At 48.2% G+C, this 17,081-nt stretch overlaps 1 protein-coding gene across 4 annotated transcripts; it reads left to right on the plus strand.

Annotated features, from left to right (window-relative positions):
- The first annotated feature begins 62 nt into the window (after positions 1 to 62).
- TBC1D17 (TBC1 domain family member 17) lies at positions 63 to 15,360 on the plus strand. Of its 4 annotated transcripts, XM_081885932.1 has the most exons (18): positions 63 to 84; positions 290 to 534; positions 976 to 1,074; positions 1,637 to 1,711; positions 3,177 to 3,288; positions 3,485 to 3,701; positions 4,223 to 4,334; positions 5,468 to 5,632; positions 6,396 to 6,527; positions 6,732 to 6,835; positions 6,962 to 7,056; positions 8,609 to 8,725; positions 9,605 to 9,705; positions 9,809 to 9,908; positions 10,380 to 10,477; positions 11,723 to 11,839; positions 12,632 to 12,718; positions 14,084 to 15,360. In XM_081885932.1, exons 1-18 carry the CDS (start codon positions 78 to 80, stop codon positions 14,294 to 14,296), a joined length of 2,196 nt encoding a protein of 731 aa, XP_081742058.1. In that variant the 5' UTR covers positions 63 to 77; the 3' UTR covers positions 14,297 to 15,360. The 4 variants fall into 4 exon arrangements, with proteins under 4 accessions (XP_081742058.1, XP_081742060.1, XP_081742059.1 ...); XM_081885934.1 differs by lacking the exon at positions 63 to 84 and having other exon boundaries at positions 362 to 481; XM_081885933.1 differs by lacking the exon at positions 63 to 84 and having other exon boundaries at positions 484 to 534; positions 6,399 to 6,527.
- Positions 15,361 to 17,081: the final 1,721 nt, after the last annotated feature.

Genomic DNA, 17,081 nt, shown 5'->3' on the forward strand with positions numbered 1-17,081 from the left:
TGGCCTTCGCCTCCTCGATAAAGGCGACGGTAGGAAGCGGTTGCCCATCCCGCTGTAGTCCTTTGCCCTATATAAAGATGGCGGGTGCGTCCACTTTCCCCTCCCTCCCTCCTTGTCATTGATACGCTATTGCGTTAATTGTTTTTTTTCTAACTGCGGTTCGGTTCTAAAGTGTTCACACCCCGCATTTAAGCATAAAAGCACATTTCCATTTGGCCCGCCTGAATGCATGAGCTTTCCATCCCGTCAGTGTTTGTGGTATAATCCGATTGGTGCACTTTGCCCACAGAGGGGAAAGATCGCAAAGCCGCGGCTCTCGGCGACCTTGCCCTCTACCAAGATGGCGGCAGAAGCGTCCGCGGACGTGGCGCCCGTAAGCGTTCCTTGCTGAGGCGCTTTCTGCCAGAAACAAGGATGGCGGCCGGGGTGGGTGGCAAGCGGCCTAACGAAGAGGGTGGAGCAAATGGAGCAGGAAATGACGGTTTGTTTTTCCGGAAGTGGCTGTCAGGGAGAATGGAGTTAGGGGGCTGCAGGGTGAGGGAGGCCTTCCTCGCAGTGGGGCAGGGCTGGCCAGGCTCCTCGGAGAAGGGGAGGCTTGGGGGGAGGGTTGGGTTTCCCCTCTCTCGGAGAGCTCACATTTGTCCCCCAGGAGCGGAGCGGGAGGGTCTCTTCCTCCTCTTGAGCGCAGTGGGAGGTTGGTAGAGCGGCTCTCTCGTCCCCCCAGCTGGATAAGTTAGTGGGGAGAAGCGGAATCTGACCCCCTTCCTGGGTGGAAGTTCCTAAAAGGCCCTTGCACTTCATAAATTCGCCCTTCCTCTTACTTTAGTGTTATTGAGGGGGCCATAAAGTATGTTCCAGCAGCCTTATTTGAGGCAGGGCTTCCCTTCCCCAGCTGCATTCTACAGAGGTGGGTGGGGATGCCAGTGAACCTGCTTCCTGTGCTGACCTCCTGGTTTTTTTCCTGTCCTCCTCCAGGTTGCATTTGAGAAGGATGGTGTCTATTTACACACCAGCGCAAAGCGTCATCCAGACCAGGACTCCCTGATTCCGGGGGTTATCCGCATAATCGAGAAGGTTGGTTGAGGTGGGATACAGGTTGGGGTTGGAAAAGGGATGAGGGAAGGGTTTTTGCACCCAAGATAGGAAAAAGGTCAGTACATGTGGTGTGGGGTGGTAGAATTTGGTCGGTATAGATTTCAGCATTCTGAGTACAGTGGGCTTTGATTTTAAAGACTGTTCCTAGCGCTCGTGATTTCAGAAGTAGGCTTGAAAAACTGTAAGCTGTGCCTGGTGACATTGTGAAAAGGTGTAGGCAGTACCTGGTGACATCTTGGAATACAGAGTGGGTGTAGGCCTGAATAGATTTTCCACTAATTGGGGATGAGTCACTTTCGTAGGAGAAGGAAGAGGTATACAGAGGTGGCAATCCTTAGTGCTTAACATAGTTTCTTATTCTTCCCTGAGGCTTGGAGAATCAGTAATGCTATTCGACTTTCCTTAAACTTATATCATCTAGGTGATCAAATTCAGATTGCCTTGTTACAGCATGTGGATTATTTTAGTAAAGTGTGTGTACACAGTTATGGGTATCTTTTTTATGACTCTCTCATGAGACTGTCTTTCTCCTTTTATTCAGGGCTCGGATACTTTGCTACAATGGACACCCATAGAAGAGTCATCAGATGCTGCTCAGATCACATATACCAAGAAGGTGAGGCCCTCTTTCTTGCTGGTATAAACTTCCACTGGTATATTAAATCTTCATCACATTGTGTTCTAATAACTTAAGTAATGAAACATCGTCTAAATAAAACATTATTTAGACTAGGGATTCATTAAAAAGTTTTGCCTGTATTGGGAACTGGTGCTTTAGTTGTTGTTTTCATATCGCATTGCCGTAGCCTGTCAAAAATGGTAGATTTTTAAATTGGTTTCTGGGGGAAAGAGCTGTAGGACTGTGGAGCAGCTGCTGGGACTTCCCCACCATTTGAGTTGGTGTAGTTAGATGGCTGTTCTGGGCTTCATTCCCATTAACCAGGACACAAAGCTGCAAATGTTATTCAGGAATGTGCCTTTACTACTTTATGATTTCCACACAGGGGTCTATTCCCTGCTTTCTCCACCCCACCCCCTCTCTAGGAGGATCATGGAGAATGAAGTGATGAGGATATGCCAGTTCTCTGCTGTTCTGTTTTCTAGAAAGGATGCCATCTTTTCCTCCTCTGTTGATCAGAGCCAGTCCTGGAAATGGTAGCACAGAAAAAGTATCCTGTGATATAGTTAAACCAGCAGAAATGTTGGACATTTGAAACTGCTTTATATTGAGTCAAACAACTGGCTCAGGGCTGCCCACTACAATTGGTGGTGGACGGAGATCTTTCTCAGTCCTCCTGCACTAGATCTCTTTAGAAGAGAAGAAGAGGAGTTTGGATTTGATATCCCGCCTTTCACACCCCTTCAGGAGTCTCAAAACGGCTAACATTCTCCTTTCCCTTCCTCCCCCACAACAAACACTCCGTGAGGTGAGTGGGGCTGAGAGACTTCAAAGAAGTGTGACTAGCCCAAGGTCACCCAGCAGCTGCATGTGGAGGAGCGGAGACTCAAACCTGGTTCCCCAGATTACGAGACTACCGCTCTTAACCACTACACCACACTGGCTCTCAGTGTGGAAATGCCAGGGACTGAGACTTTCTATATGCAAAGTATTACTGATTCTTATGTTTTAAGACAGGAACACCCTAAGGAAGCGCTTATATCTTTAGATGCTCATTTATGGTTTTGTTCAGGATGGGGAATGATCTTCTATACTGTTTCCCATTCTCTTTACATATAACAGTGCATTATTTTTCCCCCCTAACAAGGAGGACTGTGTTTAGCGAATCCTGTGAGTTCTCCTTTATTTCTCATCCTAGGAAGTAGCCCCTCCATTGTGATGCAGAAAGGGAGCAGGGCAATTTCAGGTCTGTTAATGTTCATAAAGACAGGAATGTACTTCTGTTTAAAGAGGAGTCTGTTCTTCCACACCTTCCACACTCAAATTCCTCTCAGTGAGACAAAGAGTTCAACGTGTATTCCATTGAATTCTTAATTTGTGTGAGCACCTCCTTGAAGATCATGATGAAATATAAGGAATTGGGTAGCTTCTGAAAGCCCTGATCTCTCTCTCCATTTTCCAGGACCCAGTGGGCTGCCAGACCGAAGAAGAAATCTTTGATCCGGGGTATGAACCGGACTGGGCTGTGATCAGTACAGTGGGGACCCGGGCTCGGGCTCAAGAGGAAACAAATGGTAATCAAAAAGAGGACAGGGATGTTTGCCCCTTGGTATACTTAAGTGGCATAATACAGGGATTGCTGGTAAAGATGCAACAAGGGATACAGGATGGAGGTAGGGGAGAAGAGGTAGCCGGCAAATGTGGTATATTCTTTTCTGGTTCTCTTGACATCATTCCTTTTATATTTGTGCTTGGCTTTCCCCTCTCCAGCAGCTTCCGGGCCCAAATCTCCGGTCCCACGTGGTCAGTGGGCCTTCTCCCTCAGCTTGTCTGAGCTGAAATCCATCCGCAAGAGCAAGCCAGGTTTGGGCTGGTCATACCTTATCTTCATCACCAAAGATGGCATCTCCATTCAAGCCCTGCATTTCCACCGTGGAGGCACCAAAGCCCTGCTCAAGGCCCTCTGCAAATACGTTATCTTAGCCACGTGAGTGAGGGTGGTGCCGGGTACCTTATTTGTTCAAAAGATAAAGCGGAGGAAGTAAAGAGAAAGCTCTTAAGTCAGATGTGGAAGGCGCTGCCCCACTAGCCTTTGACTTCTGGGCTGCATTACTCAGGATTGAGGCAGTCAGTTTGCATGAACTTGGATGCAGGAAGCACTTTCACCAGCCCTGCAAAATAAAGAAGAAAAATAATATATACAATATTCAGTTTTGAACTAAAAACACCATCACAGTAAATTAGTTGGACTCAGACTGGCGTAAAATGTTTTCACAATTGCTATTTAAAAGCAACAATGATGAGGCCATCCTTAGGAAGGGGATGTGATAGGTGCAGAGCCATCACTGAAAAGGCCCTGCCCATGGTGCTCATTCACTCATGGACCTGAAAGGAGGGCCTCTGATTTTGCTAATTTTGCAGCTTGTCCAGTTGCCAGTGGTCCTTCAGATAACCTGACAGTTTCTGGAAGGCAATAAACTCACTCTGGTTTCTCTTCTCACCTTGCAGCTCCCCCAAAGATTCCCGCCTCTACTTGGTTTACACACATGATTCGTATGCCCTCTCCCACTCCTTCGATGAGCTTCAACTCTTCGATGACAGCTCTTCCAACCTTGTGTCGGTGAGGCCCTTCTCCAAAATGCCCTGCAACTGCGACTTAAGTTCTAGTTCAGTGGTTCCCAATTAGCAAAGTACTGCAGACCCTCTGTTTTTGAAAAGCCAAGTCATGGAACCCCCTACTTCTGAAAATGTTGATATCTCTGTGGTAGTTTTGTTATGTGAATGGCGCCACCATACCCTCCAACATGTCCCAGTGCAAAAAACGGAGACGCATGTCTTCCAGGCCATGCTCCTGCATGAGTCATGTGACCCGCATGAGAGCACGACTCCCCAAAACAGGATGGATATGTGCCATGGACCTCCTGGTCGGGGGTCCACAGACCACTAATTGGGAACCACTCTTCCAGAGGATTAGAATGCAGAGAGGCTGTGTTTGTGTGGCCTGGTTCTGTGGGAGAAATCTAAAGACTTGTGGCAGTGGGATTATGTGGGAAGGGACAAAAGCTATAAACAGGGAGACTTGTCTGTTGTAGGTGCTGACACTGGGTAGAGCAGGGAGTTATGGGAACATGGGCTCCTGGCTTTCCTTCAATGAATTATATTAGTACAAGTTACAGGTAGGTAGCCTTGTTGGTCTGCCGTAGTTGAAACAATATTAAAAAATTCCTTCCAGTAGCACCTTAGAGACCAACTAAGTTTGTTATGTAAGTATGAGCTTTAGTGTGCATGCACACTTCTTTAGATACACTGAAACAGAAGTCACCAGACCCTTATATATAGTGAGAGGGTGGGGAGGTGTATTATTCAGAAGGGTGGTGGGAGTGGGTGATTGGCTGATAGGTGTGGCAAACCTGTTCATGACTGTTAACGACTGCAATTGGTCTTACAGGAAAAAGCAAGGGGTGAGATGGCTAAAAATAGCTTTATCATGTATAATGAGATAAGAATCCAATGTCTCTATGGTTTTAAGTTTGGTTTTATATATATAAAACACACACACACACACACACACACACACACACAGAAAGGCAGTGATGGTAAAAAGTTGGTGTGTGTTTTGTATCTGGAATATTGATTATTGATGCAGAGCTGTGAAACCCAAATTGTATCTTAATTCAGCAAGGCTAGAATTGAGCAGCACGCCAAAGGTGACATGTGGCTTCTTCTTTTTTAAGCCACCTTCTCTTTCCCTAGCGGTTCCTGCAGGATCCTTATGCGGCCACGTTCGGTGGCTTCTCCAAAGTCACCAACTTCTTCCGTGGGGCTCTGCACCATGAGGACGGCATCATCCAGCATTCCCATGGCGACCCAGCTGCTGCCAACGTTGAGGATGAGACAGGCTTTGAAGTTATCACCTGTGTGAGTGTTGGAACAGGTAGCTCCACTTTGGGGCGGTGGAGGGGGAGAGGAATGGCACCCAGTGTTTGTGTGTGCTTCTCTGTAGGCTGAGATAATCTTTGGCCATCTTCTTTTACTCCCAGCCACCCGCTCACACCTACTTGCTTATGATTGCACCAGAGGTGACTATTTGGGAGTGGTTGTGGGGGGAGTGTGAGCAAGGAAATGGGGGTGAACCCTAACCCTCACGTTCTGCAGAAGCTTATTGGGGAATCTAAGGCAAGAGGATCAGTAAGAGTGGGCAAACTTGTAAAAGTAAACTTTCCACTGTTGCTGATCTTCCTCCACAGCATGCACCAATCTGAAATGCTTTCTGCTTTCTGCTTTCTTCTAGACCAGTTCTTCCCAATTAGCTAAGTGCTGTGGACACCCTGCTTTTCAAAAGCCAAGCCATGGACCCCCACTTTTGAAAATTCTGTTTTTGTTGTGTTATGGTAGTTTTATTATGTGCCATGGACCCCCTGGGTAGGTTTTGCAGACTCCCTGGGTTCCGTGGATCCCACCATTTAGGAACCACTGGTCTAGACCCAAATGTAGACAGGCACCCTAGAAAGTTTATTCTAATCCTTCCAACGGTGCAGGGATTTTTCAGCAGGCATGCATCAACATAAAAGAGAGGTCCCCTCTCCCTCACCAGTCACCCCTTTATTGTCTCCATACCCCTTGGGAGGTGTCTTTCCTTGACACTTCTTTTTAAGTTCCTTCCTCTTTTCTGCCCCGGCAGCAGGCACGGCTAGGAGAGCGTCCGTCTGTCCAGCGGGAGGCTCCTGTCTCGGAGCAGGAATGGGAGCAGCACTTGGACCCAGATGGGCGTGTGAGGGACCCCGTTGCCTTGCGCAGAAGGATCTTTGCTGGGGTGAGGCCTGTGGGGAGGAGAGGGCAAGAGGCCCTTGGTTGCAGGGGGAATTGGGGGTCTGTGCACAAGCACGAGTGGCTGCTTGTCAGGCCAGGGATAAATGCAGCGTGGGGCCGTGTTGGTTTCCTTCCCAACATCTTAGTGTCGTTCTTTGACACTTGGCCTAATTCATCTTCTCCCCCCCCCCCCATGCTTCTCTTCCAGGGTCTCAACATGTCATCACGCAAAGAAGCCTGGAAATGCCTTTTGGGCTATTACTCATGGGACAACACCAGTGAAGAAAACAAGGCACAAGTGAGGCGGAAAACGTAAGTCTGGGTCAGGGTTATGGGGAAGCCAAAGGAGTAGTGGAACTGGGGTTTGGAAGGAGGTGATCAGTCAGCATTTAAGCCTCTGGACTCTCTTAACAACTTCCTCCCCACGTGTGTCCACAGGGATGAGTACTTCCGCATGAAACTACAGTGGAAGTCGGTCAGCGAGGAACAGGAACAGCGGAACTCCTTGCTACGTGGCTACCGCAGCCTGATTGGTCAGTATAAGTTCTGGCTATTGTTCCTCATTTGTTAGGAGTTCAACACCCCTCTTTGTCACAAGAGATATCCTTGCTTCATTTTTCTTTTTCGTCCTCTTTCCCCTGCCTGACAGCACAGCCTTGTGTGCACACAGCAAGAGGTTAGCGATCATAAAAACACTCTGTGGTAACAAGTGGTCCATATGCAAGAGACCTGCTGGAACAGTCCAAAGGGCTACCTAGTTTTTTGTCACCCTGTTTCCAGCAGTGGCCGGCCAGATAGATGCATTAAGAGAGCTCACAAGCAGGAAGCGAAGGCAACAGTTCTCTCTAGCAACAGGAATGCAAGAGGGGGATATACTGCTTCTGAGGATGGATGTTCTCTTTAGCAGTTGTGGCTATTAGCTGATAAATGAGAGCATTAAAACCCCTGCTCTATGAATCTATCTTCCTTTCAATGCCATCTAAGCCAGCAGCCAGCACCACATCTCGTGGCAGTAAAATTAATGGATGAATTATGCATTGTGTGAAGAGCCATTTTCTTTTATCCATCCTGCATCGATTGCCAATCAATTTAAGTGACATTCGCATTCCAGGATTGTGGGAGGAGGGGGAGAATCTCACTCTTTTTCTCTCTCTCCCCACATAATTCATAACTTTATAAACTTCTGTTTTGCCCCAATCATCTCTTTCTAAACTAAGTGGATCTAAACACTTTTGCCTCATCTCTTAGAGTGCCTTTATTTTTTGGCTGCTTGGCTTTTTGCACCTTTTCCTTCTCTAAAATAGATATTTTTAAAGGACGGGACTAGCAATGGAGGCTGGTTCTTTAGGGCAAATGGAGCACTGCCCTGCCAAACTCATTCTGCCCTTAGCTAGCACCCTGGATGGGGACAAAACTAGACTGGGCAAAGGTCGTAGCACAATAGTCAGAGCCTCTGTTTTGCATGCAGAAGGTCCCAGGTTCAAACCCCAGTGTCTCCAGATGGAGCTGGAAAAGAATTAGGTCTGAAGCCATGGAGGGCTGCTGCTACTCACTGTAGGTAGCTGCACCTGTGGACTGACCCTGCATAAAGCACCTTCCTGTCTTCCCAGAATTAGTTAGCTCTCATTGGCTCTGATTCCACCTGCTGTTGGTCTCCCCACCTTCTGCCCCATGAGGCCTCAGCCACCACATTGGGGTAGGGGCAGGCCTAGCAGAATTGCACATAGTTTTCCAAATGTGACCATTCCATAGACTTCCATAAAGGTGTTAGGACAGCCAAGCTGTCTTACTTTCGAAACATGGCATAAGTGTGCAACCCCCCCCCCCCTTTAAGGGGAAGTACCATGACTTTAGCTTGGAACTTTCTGCATAGAAAGTCTTTGCTCTGCCACTGAGCTGGGAGCCCCTGGAGCTTTTCCTGTGGTTGTGCTTCTGCAGCTCCTCTCAGCTGTGTGTTGCTACTTCCTCTCACTCATTTGCCTCATTACTGTCCTGTATTCGTCATCGCTTTGAGTGGCCTTTGGCAGAAAGGCAATAAACGGGTTTTATGGATAATTCCTGGGGGGTGTCTGTCTGCCTTTGCAGAAAGAGACGTGAGCCGCACGGATAGGAACAACAAATTCTATGAGGGCAGCGAGAACCCTGGCCTAGTGCTCCTGAATGATGTGCTGATGACGTACTGCATGTACAACTTTGACCTGGGTGAGTCTGGAGGTGGGGAGGGAACGCCAGCAGTGCGCCATTGTAGAACCAGCTCAGGTTTGGGAGTCTGTGGTTGCTTGGCCTAGGAGGGCCCCTTAACTACCATGGGGGAGGGGGAGAGTTGGAATCCAAAATCTCTGGAGGGCACAAGCACAGGGAAGACTGTTGCAGCCTTTTGCTAGGTTGGAGGTGGTATGTACCATCTCTGATCCGGTCATCCTAAGTGGCAGCAGAATGCATTCCAGAATCTCCCATGGTGTCCCAAGGGACTTGTACTGTTTCAGATGCCACTATGCTCCCTTCTACCCCTCACTAGTCAAATCCAGAGATTTTGGACCACGACTCCCATCAGCCCCAGCTGGCGCTGCCATGCTATGCTGATGGAAGTTGTAGTCCAAAGCATCTGTAGCTCACCAGATTGGGGGAGGCTAGTCTGCAGTAAGAGAGCCTTTTGTGGATGATTCCCTTAATGGTCTAGGCTACCCCAACAGTAGCCTGTTCTTGATCTTGGGCCCAAGTACTGCTGTGTGTATTCTGTGCTAAAATAAACCCACCACCTGTTTTCAAGCTTCACACAGCCACGTGGACTAGAAACTTGACTCTAGTATTCATTTCCCCCCCCCCCATGACAATGAAAACTGAAATACTTGGGATACTGAATTCCATGCTGAGAAGTATGCACAATGCAGACAGCCTTGCAGACTTCTCCAGCTAGTCTTTTATGGGTCCTTTTAGCGCTCTGAACCCTCACCAGTCCCGTAATTGTATCTCTCATCCCGTCATGCTGCAACACCCTAGTAGAAAGAGAAGATAACTTGGTGGGCCTGCAGCTTCAGTTGTAAAACCCAGTGGCTTCATGTCTTTTGCTTCCTTGCACAGGCTACGTCCAAGGCATGAGTGACCTCCTGTCCCCCATTCTCTACGTCACCCAGAACGAAGTGGATGCCTTCTGGTGTTTCTGTGGTTTTATGGAGCTGGTGGTGAGTACATGGCCTGGGAGAGCTCAGAAAGGGCCTTGCAGCTGTTCCAAATGTCACCTTCTTTCCATAAACTTGTCCATGTACTCTCACTTTCTGCCCACAGCACCGCAATTTTGAAGAAAGCCAGGAGTCCATGAAGCGACAGCTGTCTCAGCTCAATTTGCTCCTCAGGGTGCTGGACCCCCCACTCTGTGACTTCCTAGGTACTTGTGCGTCTAGTTCTGGGACTGCTGATATCTGGGTGGTTTTAACATACGTTGTCTGGAAAGGACAGGTCTCCTATTGTGGGTGCTTGTTTTTAATAATGAAATATAGTAGGTGAATTTGGAGCTCCTAGTTATTCAGGTCCACAAACTGAGCTCTTGGCTACAAAATCACCACTTTCTTTGCTTTTAATTTTTCTTCACTTCCCCAGCTTTGTATAACATCTTCCCTGATGAAGAGTTCTGGATAACTCAAAAGCTTGCCACAGTTGTATCTCATTTTGACTGGTTTCAATAAAAGGGTGTAGGTAGGGGATCAGTTAATTATTTGGGGGCTCTTTCATTTAGTCTCTGGCTAATTCCTTCAAAAGCTTAAAGGAAGCAAAGACCGAAGCAAGTGAGGCGTTTCTTAATCTTTGGAATTCTTGATTGTTATTGATTCCTCCTGCCCTTCTTGGCTTCTTCTCTCAGACTCTAAGGAATCTGGCACCTTCTGCTTCTGCTTCCGATGGATCTTGATCTGGTTCAAGAGGGAATTTGCCTTCTCTGAAATTCTTCAGCTATGGGAGGTGAGACTGAATTAAGAGAAACGGGTTTGTTTTTGTTTGTCTATAAGAGGCAACCCTTAGTTATCACTGGGTGGGTTTACGTCTGTGGGCATGTTGGCTTTCCATGAGCCCCTTGGTCTCCTCAGTCTATGCTTAGCTGAACAGAACTGCCTAGCACATCCTGTATCTGCACTTTGAGCATGGGGGTGAAGTGCTTGTGGCACGCAAGCTGAGAGGTACTCCTTGGCACACCCAAAATATCACCTAGGATCTCTAGGAGGACCACCTGGACTGTGCACTGCAGCAACTTGCCAGGGGTGAGCACTATAGGTGCAGTTTCAGGCCAACAGGATATTGAGAACTTGGAAGGAATATTTGGGAGTGCCTGTGAGTTGCTTGTGTGTGGCTGGACAGTCCAGATTGTAGAGCCCAGCTGCGTCATCCATGGGTTCCTTGAGAAAACCTTTGCCCTCTTCCTTCCCCTCAAACCCCAAAGATCACCTGGTAAACTGGATCAGATGGTTATCCAGTAACTAGTTTTACCACTGGAACTAGTAAATACAGCCCAAAACAAATCAGATGTCTTTAGCTGCAGAGCCTTGCTACAGCCATGAGGAATAGTTGCTTTGGTGTAGAGGTCCGGGTTATTTATAGCTCCTCCAGCTTTCAGTTTCTAACCACCTAGTTCTAAAAAAAGTTCCATGCCTCCCCTTTCGCCCCAGATCAGAACAAGCCTAGTTATTTTAACCCGTACTTAGGCTTTTAAAAAAAGTCACTAAGTATGCAAGGTTGTGTTCAGGAAACAAAAAAAGGAAAGCAAAATGTTGTTTTTCACTTAATTCCTGCTCTAGATGAAGCAGGCAGTGCTGCAGCTTACTTGGTTGCAGGAGAGCCGTATCAGGGAGCTGACGTAGAAATCTCATTGTCCCTCTTTCTCTTTGACGGAGGAGTGCTGCGTGAGCATCTTGCTAAAGCTGGTTTACTCTAACCTGAGCTGTGTTCTTGTCTGGGGCTTAGTCCGAGGGCACAACATGACCAGGCTTCTAGCCAGCCAATACGTATCAGGGATGACTTCCAGCTTCTGGGGGACGTCGCCCACCAACAGCTACAAGCAGCACGTCCCATTAGAAATAGATTCACTCTGGCTAATGCAGAGCCAGACATTAGCAGAGGAATACACCCGGCAGTATGGTACAGAACACTCCTGACAATGGGTTATGGCGCGCTTCCTCAATCCATGCCGTGTGTCTGTCCCCCTGATCCCAGGTGCTGTGGACGGGACTGCCTTGCCCCAATTTCCACCTGCTGGTGGCTTGTGGCATTCTGGATGCAGAGAGGCAGGCACTCATGAACTCTGGCTTTGGCTTCAATGAGATCCTGAAGGTGAGCACTGTGGAGCTTGGGGGCCTAACTCTTGCCATGTGTGGGCTTGTGTGGGCTTAGGACAGAGATGGGGAAGCTGTGGCCCTCCAGTAGCTGCTTGACCAGTGGTCAGGGGCAGTGGGAGCTGTGGTTCAGCAACATCTGGATGACTGCAGGTTCCCCATACCTGCTCTAGTACATTAAGCTGTGCAATATTCGTAGGTGGTTTTCTTTAAAGAAGCGAAAGGTGATTTATGCGCTACACCTGCTTCTGAAAAGTATGGTCACGGTTGCTCTGAAGGCTCAAAAGCAAAAACAAACAAGGGCCCCATTCATTCTTCCTCACTTCCTCCCTCCTCGTTGCTCTTCCTTTTCTTGGGTCTGGCTCCATTCTGCCTTTGCACCACACTGCAAAGTTCCTGCTGAATGCTTAGATGGCAGACGAGCCATAGTACGATCCATCTGTTTGGTTAAGGAGCAATGCTTATCTTTCCCCCCACAGATCTCAGTCTTCCCCAGGAGCATCTTGAGCTTGGCCCTTTGCCTTTCTACATACCTGGCTTTCCTCTGTAAGGCTTTCCCAGTCCACTTTGCATAGCACATTCCTGACTAATGCCGCTTGTATTTTTCCAGTTACAGCATTATAACTGGAAGCTATTTTCCAGAAATATATAACCAATCCTTTGCCACAACCTGCCCCCCTCTCTCTCGCTCTCAAAAAAAGTGCATTTCTTTGTGTGTTTCCCCCCTCCTCTTTGTTGTTCCTAGTTAAGCCTTCTGAGTTTCTTGATTTCTGTGTCTGCATTTTCACAGCACATCAATGAGCTTACCATGAAGATGAGTGTGGAAGACATCTTATGCCGGGCCGAGGCGATCTACAGGCAGCTGGCAGCTACTCCAGTGAGTCTTGCGCTCCCCCCGCCCCCCAGTCCAGCATGAATGAAGACCTCTGTACCTTGGTGTCCTCTGAGGAGGCGTGGAGCCTCTAAGCATTCCTTAATGTTGCACACCCTGGGCAAGCCAACAGTCCTCTATCCTTACCCTTGGCCGCCTCATAGCAAAAGGGATACATAAAATAATCATGATCTAGCTAGCAAGTTTCTGAACAAGGTAGCAAGCATCTCGCTTGCTCAGGGAGACACATTAAGCAAAATGGAAATGCAGATGGTTCCCCTTGTGGCTTCAGAATATAGCGCTACTGAGAGCAGAATTAAACATAAGGGTTGCCAAATGGGAGGCCCCAAAACTCAGCACAGTAGGCCCTCCATGCCATGCATGTCATCTTTCCTTACAAACAAAAATGCTTGCTGCCTGGAGTGTTGCTGACTAGGGAGCCAGCCAGCTATACCCTTTCCCAGGGTACTCCATTGCCACACACCCTGGTATCCCTCCCCTACCCCTCCAGTAGTAAGTCAGTATTCTATGTCTGATGAGCATTCTCAGTCCTTATGATGTTGTTTTTTGAGGGTTTTCCCTGTTTTGGGAGGAGACCCAAAGAATGTTGTTTGCCACTGGAATATAGACTCTGGGTATTGGACCCCTGTTAACTTTCCCCACTGTTATCTGCATGCTGGAAGTTTAAGCTGGGGTGCTGAAGACACTGCTCAGGAAACACACGCAGTTTGGCATTTCATACCATACGTAATCTACAGAATTCACTGCCCCTAGGATGAGGTGATGATACCCTACACACTGGCTGGTGTAGAGTGGTTCTTTCAACCATGGCCAGGAGCCATGATGACTAAGGGAAGCCTCCACATTCAGAGGAAGCAAGAAAACCAGTTGCTGGAGGACCTTGCAGGGGACAGGGCTGCTGCCTCCAGGCCTGCTTGAGGGTTGCCAGAAACATCTGGTTGGCCATTGGGCGATAAAGAACCCTGGATTAGATTGACATTTGGTCTTGATCCCGCAGGAATCTTCTTATGTGCCACACTTCAAGGGTTTGGCTTTTGTTGTTGCTTTTTTGTACATCTTATGAAAGGAAGCTAAAATAATGAATTCGGCTCTAAGGGCACATTTGCTGGTGGTTCTCCAAAGTCTCAGACAGAGGTCTTTCCTCTTGCTATGTATTTGATCCTTTCAGCTGGAGATGGCAGTCATTGAACTTGGGGGTTTTCTGCCTGCATGTGGTCCCAGCCTTCATATGCCACTGAAGCAGTGTGAAACCGAGCCACACCACTGTGGCAGAGTGCTTTTGAATCAGGTGTGAGCCAGAGGAGATAACTTTTCCTAACAAATAAAATCTCCACTTTCCCTTTCTCCCAGGATTTACCCCGTAATGTCCAGGAATTGCTGGGGCTCTCTGAGGGCAAATCTCCAACTCCCAGCACTGACACAGCCAGCTCCCCGCAGCCGCTGTCACCCAGCCAGGCCCAGGAGATGGAGCTGACGGACAGTGTTTCCCCAAGCCAGCCAGACAGCAGCATCGAAATCCTGCCTACTGAGGAGGCCTCCACCTCGCAGTCTCTCTCTCCTTGAAAACCTGTTGTTTCTGCTGCTGCTGCCGCCACCACCACCATCTTCTTAACACAAGCACTTTAACCAGATAGGGGTGAGGACTGGGAAGGGAGGCAAAGTAGAGGCTTTGGGATGTGTGTTTTTTTTTCCTCCCTGGGGTTTAATTAGTCAAACAAACATCAACCCTCTCTAAAGGCAAGTAGGGCTTGGGAATGGCTGTGTTCTTCCAGAGTTCCCCAGTGCTCAGTGTGCCTTTCCCACAATGCACTGGGGCACGGCCATCTCTCTTAGAATGCAGAAGGGCTCGCTTTTGACGTCTACTTCCTTCCCGGGATGTGCAGAGACAGAAAGGAGCAAGTTGAAGGCCTCCATGCTTTTCTCTTCCACTTTGGGTTCTGAAGTGTTGCAGCTGAGTCTCCTAAATTCTCCCCTCTGTTCCCGCTGCCTTTTTTCGTGACATACCTGTTTTGCTTCTATGTCATGCACACCTCCCTCTGTGGCATTTGAGGCTTGTCTACTAAGCCTCAATCTGATGGCGACATCTTTATTATTATTTTTGTTACTGTTTCCGGTTGCTAATGAAACCTGTGCCTCAGCCCACAAAAGCTAGGAAACACAAGTTCTTTGGCAAAGAGAAATGAGGGGCAGCAGATCAGAGCAACTGGAAATGAGGAATCCTTAGCAAGAGGCTAGTTGGTGGAGGGAGGCTTGGTTCTCGCTGAGAAGAACATGGAGTCGGTGGTTACGGCAGCGGAGGCTGCAAGGCAGAGCTCTTAGTTCCTTGGTCCTTTGCCAGGGAGTTCCTGTTGACGTAGCTCCTTGTGCTTCCCTCCCTTGGCTGGAAGATTGTCTCCCTCCCTACTTGCCGCATTCCTTTTTTTAGTGGGTTGCTTATGAACTGACAACAGTTGGATACGAGGGGAAAGGATCTCTGATTTTGTTCTTCTGTGCCTCTCCAGCCTAGCGGGTTCGATGCTTTGTCTGCATATGCCCCACTTCTGATTATTGAACTGCATCCTTCTCAGCCCTTACCTTGGCTCCTTCATTTCCTTTATAACATAACATTAAAAATGTAGTGTCACTCATTGGTGTTTCTGTATCTTGGATGGAAAACTGCTCCGAGCTGCTCATGTTGGCTGGGCTGAGCTGAGAGGTGTGAGGGAACGAAGGGGCGGGAGTGTTTGACACCCGTTTCCCCTTTCTTCCTAAAATGCTATGGTGCACGGACCTCTGTCTCCCACAGTGCATATGCACTCCTCTTACCGTCGCCTGCATTGCTTATTTAAAACTAGTTTGATCCCTTGGTTCTTCCAAAGATCCCTCAATCATCAAAGTGCTGCTCCTTCCAGAATTGGAATTCCTAGGCTACCCAAAAGAGAAGCCCACGATAGCTTTGCCTACTTACAGCTAGGGTACACCTGTGTCTTAGTGCATGCAGAAAACCACGGAGCCTGTGTGAGATTACGACATGTCATTTTGCCTTAGGAAGTGTTTCTCAAACTTGTGTCGCCAGTTGTTGTTGGACTACAATTCCCATCATCCCTGACCCACTGGCCCTGGTGGCTAAGGATGATGGGAGTTGTAGTCCAGCAACAGCTGGAGACCCAAGTTTGCGAAACCCTGCTATAAAGTATGGCAGATGAGGTGATTTTTCACCCATTTCTGCCCCCCAGTGTGGGTGCCTCCACACCTCCAAACAAAGCAAGAGCCAGCCTAACCTCCCAAGTGGTGAGTGAGAGCATATTACCCCGCCACTGTGTTTTCAGTGTAGATTCAGTGGTCTCAGCTGTCGGTTGTCACTTGGAACATAAGAACGGTGGCCCTCCAGGCTTAAGGAAGGTGCTTCTCTGTCCTGTCTGGAGATGCCAGGAACTGAACTCTAGTCCTTCTGCATACAAAGCACATGCTCTGTTACTGAGCTATGACCCCTCCCCAGCTTCCACGGAACTCATGGATTTTAACCCCTGCAATACCAAATGTTTTTGTCTTAAAAGGTAAAGGGACCCCTGACCATTAGGCCCAGACGACTCTGGGGTCTTACCGCTTAATAAAGCCTATCTGTTGTTATTGGACTCTTATGGGGGAGAATGGAAGACCTAGCCAAGAGTTCTGGGTTCAGGGAAGGGGGGAAAAGGCAATCTAGAAGGAAGGTGGGGTTTCTGATAAGAAAGGACTTGGAAACTGGAGCTGTTGCCTTTGGCCTGTATGGTTGCGCTGGGAGGTCAAAATAGGTCAAATACTCCGGAGAAGGGATTTAAATTACGTAGTGTATAATGAGATAAAACTTGAGCCATAAAGCTTCTAATTCCTAGCCGCCTGTGTCTGAGGCCTCGGGCCAGAGCCTTGTTAGAACAAAATTATAAACTCAAGCCAAAAAGCAGGGGGCCCTGGTCAGCTTAGTTGTCCGAGGCCCAGAGCAAGTGTATCTGGCTGCCCGCCCCCCTACTCTGCATGGGCCTGATTTCTAGTGCCACTAAGATGCTTGAAAAGAAAAGCAGGCAAGGGACCACCCAAGATTTGCAAGCATGGTAGGTTTCCATCAAAAAGGCCATGTGGGTTTGTTTGTTTGAAAAAGTGTACAGTGGTACCTTGGGTTAAGTACTTAATTCGTTCCGGAGGTCTGTTCTTAACCTGAAACTGTTCTTAACCTGAAGCGCCACTTTAGCTAATGGGGCCTCCTGCTGCTGCCACACTGCCGGAGCACGATTTCTGTTCCCATTCTTAACCTGAAGCATTATTTCTGGGTTAGTGGAGTCTGTAACCTGCAGTGTATGTAACCTGAAGCGTATGTAACCTGAGGTACCAC

The sequence above is a fragment of the Podarcis melisellensis genome (genome assembly GCF_964234715.1).
Source record: "Podarcis melisellensis genome assembly, chromosome: 13".
Lineage (NCBI taxonomy): Eukaryota > Metazoa > Chordata > Lepidosauria > Squamata > Lacertidae > Podarcis > Podarcis melisellensis.